General features: G+C 54.0%; 3 protein-coding genes across 3 annotated transcripts; 2 read left to right on the forward strand and 1 right to left on the reverse strand.

Annotated features, from left to right (window-relative positions):
- Positions 1–2,156: 2,156 nt before the first annotated feature.
- Positions 2,157–3,733, forward strand: K452DRAFT_347032 (uncharacterized protein; the record flags this gene model as incomplete). The annotated part of the gene is made up of 5 exons (XM_033545490.1): positions 2,157–2,203; positions 2,226–3,032; positions 3,131–3,400; positions 3,455–3,665; positions 3,728–3,733. The coding sequence occupies 5 exons, from the start codon at positions 2,157–2,159 to the stop codon at positions 3,731–3,733; spliced, it is 1,341 nt and encodes a 446-aa protein (XP_033398944.1).
- Positions 3,734–4,343: 610 nt separating this feature from the next.
- On the reverse strand, positions 4,344–9,508 carry K452DRAFT_350330 (uncharacterized protein). The gene is made up of 8 exons (XM_033545650.1): positions 9,334–9,508; positions 9,256–9,284; positions 9,148–9,196; positions 8,840–9,092; positions 8,642–8,789; positions 7,499–8,593; positions 7,299–7,449; positions 4,344–7,271 (listed from the first exon to the last, which is right to left on the reverse strand). Exons 1-8 carry the CDS (start codon positions 9,457–9,459, stop codon positions 4,452–4,454), a joined length of 4,671 nt encoding a protein of 1,556 aa, XP_033398945.1. The 5' UTR covers positions 9,460–9,508; the 3' UTR covers positions 4,344–4,451.
- Positions 9,509–9,846: 338 nt separating this feature from the next.
- K452DRAFT_286057 (uncharacterized protein) lies at positions 9,847–11,563 on the forward strand. The gene has a single exon (XM_033540221.1). The coding sequence runs from the start codon at positions 10,248–10,250 to the stop codon at positions 11,415–11,417; it is 1,170 nt and encodes a 389-aa protein (XP_033398946.1). The 5' UTR covers positions 9,847–10,247; the 3' UTR covers positions 11,418–11,563.
- The last annotated feature ends 608 nt before the right edge of the window (positions 11,564–12,171 follow it).

A 12,171-nucleotide genomic window follows, 5' to 3' on the forward strand; every position in this document is an offset into this window, starting at 1 on the left:
AAAAAAAAAAAAGAAAAAAAAACTTTTGGGGTCACCACAGCCACTAGTTAAAACGAAAGAACGTGCTTCCTTTCTATGCAGTCCAGAAGCCAAAGGAGCTGCATGTATGCACGAGCGGGATAACTTGCAAAGGGAGCTTGCCGACACGTCGTTGCTAGAGTTGTACAGCAGCACGTGCGGCGAACTCCGATCTTATTCTTACCCGAGAGTTGACAGACGCTCCTTGTTATGCAGCTGATCATTTGCTATTCACGTCCACAGACCCGTCCGAGCGGCGCTCTGCGATCTTCCACCGTTCATTACGACGAAACTCATGGATCTGATTTGCTCAGGGGTCCGGCAAGGGCGGAGATTCATATGTAACATGCGGCTCAATTTTTACAGGAGGCTATATAACGCAATACTTACTGGTGCAATTACTCACCTATGCTCTATTTTTTTTCGGTGTTGTCCGTAGTTTCGTAGCAAAAAATCACTGATGTTCGGAGTAGTCAGATCACGGTCCGCATCGCCCTTGCAAATCTGCCTGATGTATTGCACACTCACAAGCATTCATATTTACTGGAAAGGTCGTTGAACCAGTCCGGCTCTTACAGGACCAAATTTGGAGATTATACGTTGGTCACTGGTGTATGCTCCGTCAAACGAAGCAATTGATTTGGGCTTTGAGGGCAATGGTTTGGATCGAGTCTACAGTCCAGTCCACGCACGTCACTCGTTTAAAAAGAGGTGAAGACAAGTGCGGGGCGGCAAGCTGAAAATCACGCTATGCTAAGAGATGTTGTGTAACACGGAACCGGAATCATCTCAAAAATTCTGCCGTAACTTCGAACAACACCACGTTCCGATCCTGTATGCCCGCGATCTAGATACTTTTGTGATTGATTCCAAGATTCATCTTGAGTTGCTGCGATACTTATTATAAGTTTTGTATTGCATCGGCTATTCATTAGTGCTTGCGTCTGCTGCGCTCAAGTCATCGACCTGCTTGGTGTGGCTTGTCCGCAGCCAATTGGGCTTCTGAACTCCAGGATCTCATGCAAAGATACATCATCCCCGGCCACAACACATCATTTCCGTAAACAATTGTTCAGCCAATACATTTTGTGGCTTGTTGCTGAAGGCAGACTTTGCCTGAAAACCAAAACAGCATAGTAAAGACCTGAGAGCGGGTACGTGCCGGATATTTACTATTAATAAGTCAAATTGATTAAGTTTCTAAAAAGAAGTTGCGGGGCTAACATCCTCAGCCGCAGCGGATTCCCCTACAAGAAGAGCGGTTTCCCTTTATCCCGCTTTCTTGCCTTCTGGGCGGGTTCCTTGACGCCCGCCTTTTACTTGCTGATCTATCATCCACGAATCGAATAATCACTAATCGAAAATCGTATAGGACCACCGGACTGGATAAAATCGGCCAATGGAACTAGACTTGGCTTCGCTAGGGATCGCCTAACCCCACCACGTCAACAGTCCCTCTTCGGGATAATGCCCGGAAACACCGTCTATCTGTTTCACAGTAGACCCGTGATTCCAATGGAGTGCATGCACTCCTGCGGATGGCCCTTTATGGTTCGATCCACCGACCGGCTAGTGCTAAGGCTTTCACAAGGCAACAACCGTACCGCCGTATAGCTGAGCCTCAACGAGCGGGGCTCATCCACCGCGGCCACGTTATTCAAGATGGGGGACAAATATTTACAAGTGCTAGATGGCTACTCGGCTTTGGGGTTATGAGAGTCGAGACCTCAGGACCTCACTATGAGCTCGGAGGTTATCCTTGTCGGACATGAGCTCCTCAAAGGTTCACATCAGTGCCGCATACATCGTTTTCCATTCAAAAAGATGGTCTAGTACCTAGGACTGTGGCCGAAGGTCTAGAGCACAGGGCTGTCTGCGCAGTCTTTCCAGTCCGCCGAGCCCCATGTGGACTTGTGCTCCCATCATCCTTGCTATCATCCTCATCCACAGTCCCTTTAGTCTACCTAGTCTATCACGTTCGTCCAGTCCTTCTAGTCCTTTCATCGGCAACCCCGCGATGCGGACAAAACCTTAGGATATTTAATCACTCATCATTACCATTTACCTTTCATCCCTCGTTATTCTGGAGCGGTCAAGTCGGCGCTCATTTTATTCACTACCTCCTTTCTCTCCACAACATGAGCTTGGGCATAAACACGGAACCAAAACTGAAGTTCGCTATAGGGTTTACCTTCGAGTTGGTATAGTCACTACTCAGAGCTTAGAACTGTGCTGATTGCTGACTCTAGACTCAGTATTAGTCGTTTACAAAGCAATACCGACAACGAACCTCAAGACGTCTTGCACAGCTCACCTGGTTACCCTCCTCTAGCCTCAAGATTCGACAGTGAAGGCAACGAAAAGGATAGCGGAACTCCACGGTTGCCAGATTACTGTGCGCCAGAAATTTCGACCGATCGACATATTTCATACACATCCAATTCACCTTGCCGGCAGTTCCTCCGTTCCTGCAAGGAAGCTGTATTATCTCTGATACTTCCTCAGCACAAGTCTCCTGCCTCTCCACGGACTCCAGCCACGGAACAATACCCTTTGGTCACCCCTACCACACCGCACAGGCGTCCAGACATTATAAATCTCAAGAAAAGTTTCCATCGCCAATACCCTAAAATTTCCAAGGAAACCGTATCAATGCCTTCAAATGCTGAATTGTATCTGAGGAGAGTTGACGAATCACGACGGGAACACCAGGTTTATGAAATGAGCCTTCACACCATTGAAGAGCTTGAGAATAACTACATCACTCCAGAGCTCGATACCACTCGCATCGCTGTAGAGCTCGACGACACTCACATCACTGCAGAGCTCGATAGCTCTTTCACTCCAGAGCATGAAAATACCGGCCGCTCTCGCCACATAATAAACCAAACCCCAATGGGAGTAGGTGTGGGCCACTCCTACGATATGCAGCGGACCTACGGCATGTATGAGATGGATGAAGGCTCTCAGCTTTGTTCATACGAAAGGCAGCAACTCAGCCACACGTTTGAGATGTAAGTTGATATTCGTCTTGGCTTGAAGTTATTCGACGAGCCCTCGCCTCCAGAGCGGGTTGTCGTTAGACTTGTGAAAGTGCTGACATAGCAATCAGGGGCAACAAGGCTACATACTCACAACACAACGGCATTCACTTTCCACACACACAATCAACGCAGAGCCTCCCTCGAAACGGATTGTCTAAGCCACCGGTACCACATATCAACACTGCCATTCCTTCCCACCATACCCGGCCACCGCCGTACTCAGGCACGTCCAGCAACTCCAGTTCCACAAGGTGGTACTATAACAGCGCCTCATCGACCCTTCCGCCGTATGGCTCTGAAAGCGCAAACATCGATACACCGGCATCATCTTTAAACTCGTAAGTGCCTCTTTCGAGTCGTCCCACTTCACTTATTGATATGTAGCACGGCAGATTCCACAACCACAACCCCCAAAGTGCGAACGGCCACATCGATTCGGCCTTGCCAACTCCCAGCGCATATTACACATACACAGGGCTCAGGAGTTCGCACGATCAGGCGTCCCCAGAGTCTGAACCCTCCCCGGGGTCTCAGAACCATGCTTACACGTGCCGGTACTGCGGTTACTTATTCAAGTCCAACGAGCGCGATTTGAAAGGCAACGTACGACGACACCACCGATCCTCTTGTAAGAAGAGCGGGATGCGAAATATATACCCCTGCAGAGTTGATGGCTGCAACAGACACTTCCATAGACAAGACACAAGAAAAAACCATGAGGTGAAGGTGCACTCTTTTTCCCCGGAGTAGTCGAGCAAGCTCTACTCACACACGTGTATATATATACACCATCACTGCGCTCGGGGATCGCCCCCTTTAACTTTTCCTTATCTTTCTCTAATTTTATTAGTTTGTTTCTATTCCCGTCTCTTTTCTACTTCTAGTTTCCCTTTATTATCTCTCATATTCCCTTAAATTCTATATTCTCTTTCTCTATTACCTTCTTCTATCCCTTTATACTTTCTCCTATTTCTTTATAACCTCTTCCTCACCTTTCTCTTACCTTCTCCTTACCAATACTTTATACCCTCCACATACACAAACCACGTCCACTCCAAAGCCGCTCGGGAACGGCACGCCCCTGTCGCATTTCTCCATTCACGACTGACGACTCTAATCTATATCCATAAATATCATGTCATTTCAGGCGCAGCTCAGTCTTTCATTCCCTTAATAAACAATCAATGATTCCAAGACCTGGAAGTCTCTTGTCTGCTCTAGCTTAAATGATGATTTAACCAGACGTCACGACGAACAAAACAATATTGAACTCTCTCACAAACCCAACTGCTTCGTTCATTACACTACTCAAGCTTACTTATCTCTTCTCTTCTCTTCGACGCGAAGCCCCAAGCCGAAGCGCACCAACCAACCAACCAACCAACCAGCCTACTCCCCCACCATCTCCATCTTCACGTCCCCATCCCCATCCCCATCCGCATCCTCAACCCCAGCAACGCCCTCTCCCTCTCCAACTCCACTAACACCCTCTCCATCCGGACCAACCCCCTCGCCATCCACACCAACCCACACCACCCTCCCATCAAACCCCACAACCCAGCCCCTCTTCTCAAGCACGCCGCCCGCAAACTCCGCCGCTGCCGTCTCCGCGACGCTCGCACTCTCGCCCCCGCACCAGCCCCCTAAAACCCGGCCATCCTCGACCCACCCACCGACGACGCTGCCGTCGAGCCACACGCGCGCGTAGTGTGGCGCTAGCTTGCGCTGCGTGTGCTCTTGCGGACCCTCACCCTCGGACCCATCCCCTTCGCTAGCCTCCCTCTCGAGGAGGATATCAGCGTCTTCGTCATCCGCAGTAAAACCCCTGATCTCGCCCTCGTCCGCCCGGTCCCACTGCTCATACAGCACTTCCTTGCCGCGCGAAAGCACGCCCAGCCGCGACTTGGAGTGAGCGCAGTCGACGCCGTCGCGCAAGAACCGCTCAAGCAGGCCCAGCACGCCCAGTTTTTCTAGGAACGTGTCGCACGCGGCCAGGCCGTCTGCGTCTTTATTCCCGAAGGCACTAGTTCCGTCAACGCCATCACTGTCGTTATCACCATCGCTACCATTGCCGGCGCCGAGGAAGCGGTTGTTGGTCGTGATGGTGGTAGCGGCAGCGCTGCCGCAGCTGTCAAGGAATATCGCGCCGAGCACCGCCTCCACGATGTCAGAGAAGAACTTGTCTGCCGCGCAGCGCGCCAGCATCGTCCAGGGGTAGCGTTTCCTTGTCCGCAACGCCGCCCACAGCGGCGCGCGCACCGCCTCGTGGCGCGCCGCGGCACGGGCCATAGCATCCGGTAGCGTCGGCGCCGTGTGCCGCATGAAGTGGTACAGGGCGCGGGGTTTCGGCGGTGGAAGCGGGGAGGGCGTGTCCTCTGCAACGAGGTCCGGGCTCTCGACGCCATCTCTTTCGCCGTCCATGTCGATTGACGTGTCGGGCGAGGTGCGCAGCTCCATGCACAGGAACGCCAGCATGGCGGCGTTGACCAGGCCCGCGCGGATCGTGTGCATGCGATGATGCGGCAGAGGCGCGGGGTCATTGTGCGCAAACACCCGCCGCACAACCAGGTGGTCCAGGATTGCGTCGCCCAGGAACTCCAGCCGCTGGTACGAACTCGTCGCTAGATCGCGGTACGAGACAAACGACGGATGCGTGACCGCTTCGAGCAGGAGCTGCTTGTTCGAGAACTCGTACCCGATCAGCTCTTCCAACACCTCGAGGTGGACCGGGCCAGCACTGGCAGCGTCGGCGGCATCGCGCGCGGCGGAGTGGAGTAGGCTGCGCGATGTGAGCATGGGCTGCCAGGGCGAGCCGTTCGCCGGGCCCAGCAGTGCCTCGATGCAGCGTCCGGCCTGCGGAATGCCGCCTTCGAGGTAAGCGGCCCCGATGAGGGCTTCGACAACATCAGCGAGCACTTTGGTCGACATGGTGCGCTGCTTGGGCGCGTCATTCAGGGCGGTGAGTTCGTCTCCCAGGTAACGCGGGCGCCATTTCAGGCCGGTGAAGGGCTTGAGGCGGATGAAGTAGTCCAGACCGACCTTCTTCGCAGCCTTGGCCAGCGCGCCGTTGGAGACGATACGGTCTTTGCAGTCGGTGAGGTAGCTCTCGGGCCACTCGAGCTTTTGCGCCATTATCTGCACGGCCGTGCAGAATTTGAGCATGGTGTCGCCCAGGAACTCCATCCTTTGGTAGTCGTCGTCGGTGGTAGACGAGGCCGTAAGGGCGCGCGCGACCACGCCTGTGTATTTGAAGTTTGTGTACTTGAAGCCCACCGGCGCAAGCAGGGTATTGCAGAGCTTCTGCGACACCATTACCACGTCATAACAGTGCAAGACCGCCGGTATGAACGCCGCGAATATGGAGTATATCGCCGGCAAGCTGCTGATCTCGCAGTCATCCGCGTTTATGGCGCGCAATTTCGTGTACATTTCTCTCACTTTGTGGCTGACGTCGTTGGGGATGGGATGTAGGAAATCGCGGCGCTTAGGGAAGTCTGTGCCTAGGACCCAAAGTTCGCCATCTTCAGAAGTGTGAAACTCTTGGAAGATGTAATTTTGAGATTTATTGAATCGTTCGCGAACGAGGCCTAATGGCGGCGCACGGCCTTGCTGTAGCTCTTTGTATACGTCTCTTGCTTCTCGCATCTGCTTGGAGAAGGCTTGTGGCATAGAGGTTGGGTTGGCAGGGTCACCGTCGTACGGAGCAAAGATGGCCAGGAAATCGTATCTTTCTTCGGGCATGCGCGTGCCATAGACTGTACTGAGCAATGTGCGAGTTGCCATTCGGAACGTGTCAATTTGGACTGCGCTGAATGCAATGTTGCCGATGGGTTCACTCGTCACGACGTACTTTGTCGTTTCATTCCAGTGGAGAACGACTTCGTTTGCTGCGGCCACTTCGCCTGGCAGCAAGAACAATAAGTTCGCAAGCTTCTGGCCTTCACATGAAAGAGTGAGTTTGATGCAGTACCATGGAGCGGTAGGCTCCTTTGCCTGATGCGCTTTGGCGATTGTTGTCCACGGATCCATCCTCTCGTTTGCAGTGGTTAGTGAAGGTCGTTTTTCGATTTGTTCAAACTCAGGACTTTCGGTGTCTTTGAACAAAGGAAGTAAGTTGTCATTAACAAGCCCGGCTTTGTAAAGTGACTTGTACGCCTGGAAAGACGCGTCTTTTCTCGCCTGACGTTCAGTCTTCCAGGCATGTCCGCTCTTGATTTGCCGAAGTGACGCAATCACAGAGTTCGGGAGTGTGACAGTGGAAGTAATGCAACCGTCGGGGCTTTCGTCGAAAGAATATCTCGGACGCAGATCGACGTGCTGTTCGCTGCCAAGAATAGCGCAGAAATGATAAAGATGTTGGACGGCATTGTCCAGTGTTAACAAGGCGCTATGTTTGGGTTAGTGGAAGGCCAATCAAAGTCTTGGCGGAGACCTACCCAGTCCTCTCCACACACATCTCCAGGTCACTCTCCTCCTCCACCATTTCCCGCTCCTCGGCCGCCTTTACTTTGCGGAGATCGTTGAGATACGCCTCCTTCATCTGCTCTTCCAGGTCCAACCATCTCTCTGGAGAACTCGCCAAAGAGGAATCTCCTGCGAGCATAATGACAAATTTGGAGTCTTGTTTCCTTGCACGACCTCGACGCTGGATGAACGACTTGAGGTTCTTCGGCTCCTCGAAGCATATCACTATGTGGCAATTCGACACGTCAATACCCTCCTCAAGAACGTTTGTTGCGACAATGAGATTCTTCTTTCCAGCTCTGAAGTCGTCAAGGGTCTGCTGTTGATGCTTCAACTCGACCAAGTCACCGATTCCTATGTGCAGCTTTCTGGAGCTGGTAATGGACGTGCCAACAAAGGTTCCAATGTTAAAGTGTTCTTTTGTCTTAGGATGCTTTGACAACAGGTTGCCCATGACAGCCACAGTGGCGCGTTGCTCGACAAAAATGATGCCGTTGAAGTCGGGACGCGCCTCGGCAACCAGGAAGTCAATCAGCGTTTCCACTTTTGAGGACAAGTGCTCGTACGGCGGGCCTCCCGAGCTGATAGAAGGCACGGCTGCTATGCCCGACAGGAACTCTCGCAGGTACTTTGCCTCGGCCTGTGACCAACTAGGCACTGAGCCAGAACGACTCAAATAATAATCAGCGCGTACTATGCAGCTTCGGATGTAGAATTCCGTGGCGGAGCCACCAAGTTCGTTAAGAACTTCGGACGCCCGAGAGTACAGCTTTCGAACTTGCTCGTGGACATAAGTCTTATAACTGAGCGACACCCTTTTCAGTTCTTTGAGAGCCTCGGCATCGTTGCTCTCATCAATTCTCTTTCTCAAACTAAGGACGTAGGGATCTTCCGCAATGTCCAGTCCGTAGTAAGCAGATCCCAAAGTGCTGTAGATTAGTGGACCTTCAGTTGGCTCGTATTTGTACGGAAGAGGAACGAGCTCGGGTCTGTGCGTGAACTGCAACAGTTCCATACGATGCAGCTTGGGTGTCTTGGTTATGGCGTTCAAGCTTTGCTCGATGATTCTGCTCTCTGTGAGTATCTTGCTAGCAAACTATTTTCATCACACTGACTCTAGTCCATTTGCTTTAGCGTTCAGCACAGGGCTTGCGGTCAAGCCCAGAATTCCGGGAAGCTTTACATCGGATCTATCCTGGAGCAGAGGCAAGTAAAACCTGGCCATGATGGCATTCGCCGGGTGGTTTCCACGGCAGTTATGCGCTGGTAACCATCAGCGCCGGTTAAATCACATATATGTCAAGTCAAAATACCTTCATCGAAGATCAAAAGGGCGAATCTCGTAATGTGCACAAAGGCATGCGTCAAAGCGTCCAGGAGAACCTGTGGCGTTGAGAGAACAATGCGGATGTCTTTCAGAACAGCGTCCCAGACTTTCTGTTCCGACCATCTTTCAACATTGTCTGCGCCGCTGAGGAAGCGCAGCGGATAGGCAGGCAGATATTTTTCGAAAAGACAGGCCTGCTGTTGACAAAGAGTGACTGTGGGTGCAATAAACCAGACAATCTGTGGTGCGATGTAAGAGAAGGATGTTTCATCGAGAAAAAGAGAAGGAACAGACTTTGTGCGGCTCGCAAGCCTCGAGCTCGGCCGCAGTCCGGGATAGGGCGCTGCGCGACAGTCAGTAATGGAGTAGTGGCTGCTGAAACCCGAAAAATAGCTAGCCTACACGTGGGTCTTGCCGCTGCCGGTGTCCATCTGAATGGGAATTAGTTGCAACTCCCTGAGCTAGAGCGCCGACACATACGGCAACGATTATGTTCCGCTTCAGGCTCTCCTCTACCATTTCAGCCTGGTAGGAGCGGAGTCGGATGGCCTCGAAGCCAGCTTGAGGCGTACCATCTGCAGTCGGGTCGATTCCGGTGGCCTCCATGGTTAAGAAAGATCAAACCATATCAGAATGTGGAGGAGAGAGGGGAAAGGCGGGGTTGTGCACTGCTGTGTTTGTGTTTGCGGCGTGGTCGGCCAAGAAAGCAGAAACAAAGACACGCAGTCGCAGAGGAAAACCAAAGAACAAGCAACAAGACATTGTTTGGGCAGGATACTTCATCATCTCAATTCTGAAATCCATTGATTCTACAAGAGCAACGACTTCCACTCTCCTACAGGTACAAGAGCCGTGAGCAGCGAGAGGAATGAGGGTCGTGCGAGAAAAAAAGTCCAGCCACAACCGACTCGTCACGTGCCAGCTTCGTGACGTCGGGCGCGCAGCCACACCTTCCTACTTCCAACTCTCCTCTCGGCAGGTCACACCTCATCACGCCAACAGCCGGATTCTCTTCATGTCACAGCATCCCGGCCAGGCGAGCAAGAAACCAGGCACAGGTTCCGACGAGCGTGGCGGCCGTCCATTCCGGCTTGGCGCTCCCACGGAAGCCAAACCGCAAAGGAAGTAAAGGCGTCGTACGCGTACGACGGTACCGCGACCGGCCGCGCGTCGACGTCATGGCTGCCGAGCTGAACTGGGAAGCGGCGAGCCTGTGGGCCGGTGACGATGCGACGAGATCATTGGAGCTTCATCCCAACCCCGCAATACTCTGTCTCTTTTAAGTCACCTACAACCACCTGCTGTCCGCACCAATCCAACAATCTACAAACACACACGAAACACCTGACTTTTACCCTAATCTAACTACTTCAACTACACCACACATCGCAACCATGTCCGAAAGCGACCGCGGCCTCGTCTTCAACGACAACAAGCAGCAGCCTCATAAGAAGGAATCCATGCTCGAGAAGATCGAGCACAAGATCGAAGACAAGCTGCTGCACAAGAACAAGAACACGTCGCAGGAGCAGCACCAGCAACCTCAACACGGTGGCGCCACGCACCAGGGCTCCGGCACCGGCTACGGCAACAGCGAGTACGGCACCGGCCCTACGCACCAGAGCACGGGGGCCCACGGCTCAAGCACCCACGGCGCCCCCACACACCACCAGGGCGGCGGCTACGGCAACGATGAGTACGGTACCGGTCCGACGCATCAGAGCACCGGCGGCTATGGCGCAAGCACTCACGGCGCCGGCAGCGGGCCCACGCACCACCAGGGCAGCGCCCCAGGTGCCGGCGGCTACGGTAGCAGCGAGTACGGCAGCGGTAGCCACGGCGTAGGCGGCGTGAGCGGCGGCAGCGGCGCTCCCCACCAAAGTAGCTACGGCGGCAGCAGCGAGTACGGCAGCGGCAGCCACGGCATCGGCGGCGTGAGCGGTGCTCCCCACCAGAGCAGCTACGGTGGCACCAGCGGCGGTCCCGGCGGCTTCGGCTCCGGCCCGCAGCACGGCGGACAAGGCGGGCACAGCGGCTACGGCGAGCACAGCAGCGGCGGCATCGGCGGCTATGGCGGCAGCGGCCCCACGCACAGCAGCGGCGGCGAGTTCGGCAGCTCCGGCGGACACCATCAGCCCGGCGGCGGGTACGGCAGCGGCGGTCCCGGCGGTGACAGCGGTTATGGCGCCAGCAGCGGGAGCCACCACCAGCCCGGCGGCTTCGGGGGCGAGGGCTACGGCAGCAGCGGCGGATACGGCAGCGGCGGACAGCACCACGGCGGACCCGGCGGCGCTGGCGGACCCGGCGGCTTTGGCGGCGAGGGTTACGGCAGCGGCGGCGCCCAGCACCACGCTGGCGGCATGGGCGGTGGTCCCGGTGGTCCCGGTGGCTTCGGCGGCATGAGCGGCGGAGGCATGGGTGGTGGGCCTGGCGGCTTCGGCGGCGGAGCTCAGCACCAAGGCGGGCCGGGCGGGTTTGATGGCCCTGGTGGCCAGCACCATGGCGGTGGTGGTATGGGGGGACCTGGTGGCCACTCTGGGGGCCAGCACCAGCCTGGTTGGTAAACCATGGCGTAGGTGCATTGATGGATGAATGAAGGATGGGCTGATGCCCGGTTATGAGTTATGAGATTGGGGGTGGTAGTTGATGATACCATGGTTTTTTCCGTTTTCAATGTGGTTTGGAGGTGCTTTTGTGCTGGTGAGAGGGGTGTGTGTGTAATGCTGGTGCTTGATGGTGTTCTTTACAGGCGGGACGTAGGTATATGTGCAGTACAAAATCCTTCCTTTTCCTTCTCACTGCAGTAGGCACGAGTTGTTATCAGCAATGTGCGCCTATGCACACGCGCCCAACGGACATTTACCACAGCTAATCGGTGATGGGCACAGGACCACGGAGCGATGGATGAGTGAGTTTGGTTATGGAATTGTTCATTGCTGATTTATATGCTGATACAAATATAGGGCGGTGGTGATGATGACGATCAATGTCGAAAGATTATGCGCGTGAGTGGCTGGGCGGAGGCGTGCTGGTGCCCAGCAGCGCAGAATAAGATACAATGTTACTATTACATCTTGTTGTGCGTGCAAGCTTACGCATGAATATATGAGGTACGCAGACAACCTTTGCAGTGCTAACGCGTTTTACTCTGTTTCCGCAACGGCCGCACATATGTGGTAGAGTTTAGGGCCTTTCGTGTTGCGTGTTGTGTGGGGGAGGGTGTGGGATTTAGTGAGGGGTTTGGGTGTTTGCTCTGGGTTGATTGGGAGGGGGGTTGGCTTGTTGGTGGTGGTGATGGTGTTTTTTTTTTTTTTTTTT

This window comes from Aplosporella prunicola (assembly GCF_010093885.1).
Source record: "Aplosporella prunicola CBS 121167 unplaced genomic scaffold K452scaffold_9, whole genome shotgun sequence".
In the NCBI taxonomy this organism is placed as follows: domain Eukaryota; kingdom Fungi; phylum Ascomycota; class Dothideomycetes; order Botryosphaeriales; family Aplosporellaceae; genus Aplosporella; species Aplosporella prunicola.

What these genes read in the sequence shown, in the direction of transcription:
- K452DRAFT_350330 (XM_033545650.1), bottom strand. Translation starts at nt 9,459, where the DNA reads ATGGAGGCCACCGGAATCGACCCGACTGCAGATGGTACGCCTCAAGCT. An exon ending in AGGCTTGCGAGCCGCACAAA is followed by an intron (nt 9,093 to 9,147) that starts GTCTGTTCCTTC and finishes ATCGCACCACAG; the next exon opens with ATTGTCTGGTTTATTGCACC. An exon ending in CCTTTTGATCTTCGATGAAG is followed by an intron (nt 8,790 to 8,839) that starts GTATTTTGACTT and finishes GATGGTTACCAG; the next exon opens with CGCATAACTGCCGTGGAAAC.
- K452DRAFT_286057 (XM_033540221.1), top strand. Translation starts at nt 10,248, where the DNA reads ATGTCCGAAAGCGACCGCGGCCTCGTCTTCAACGACAACAAGCAGCAG.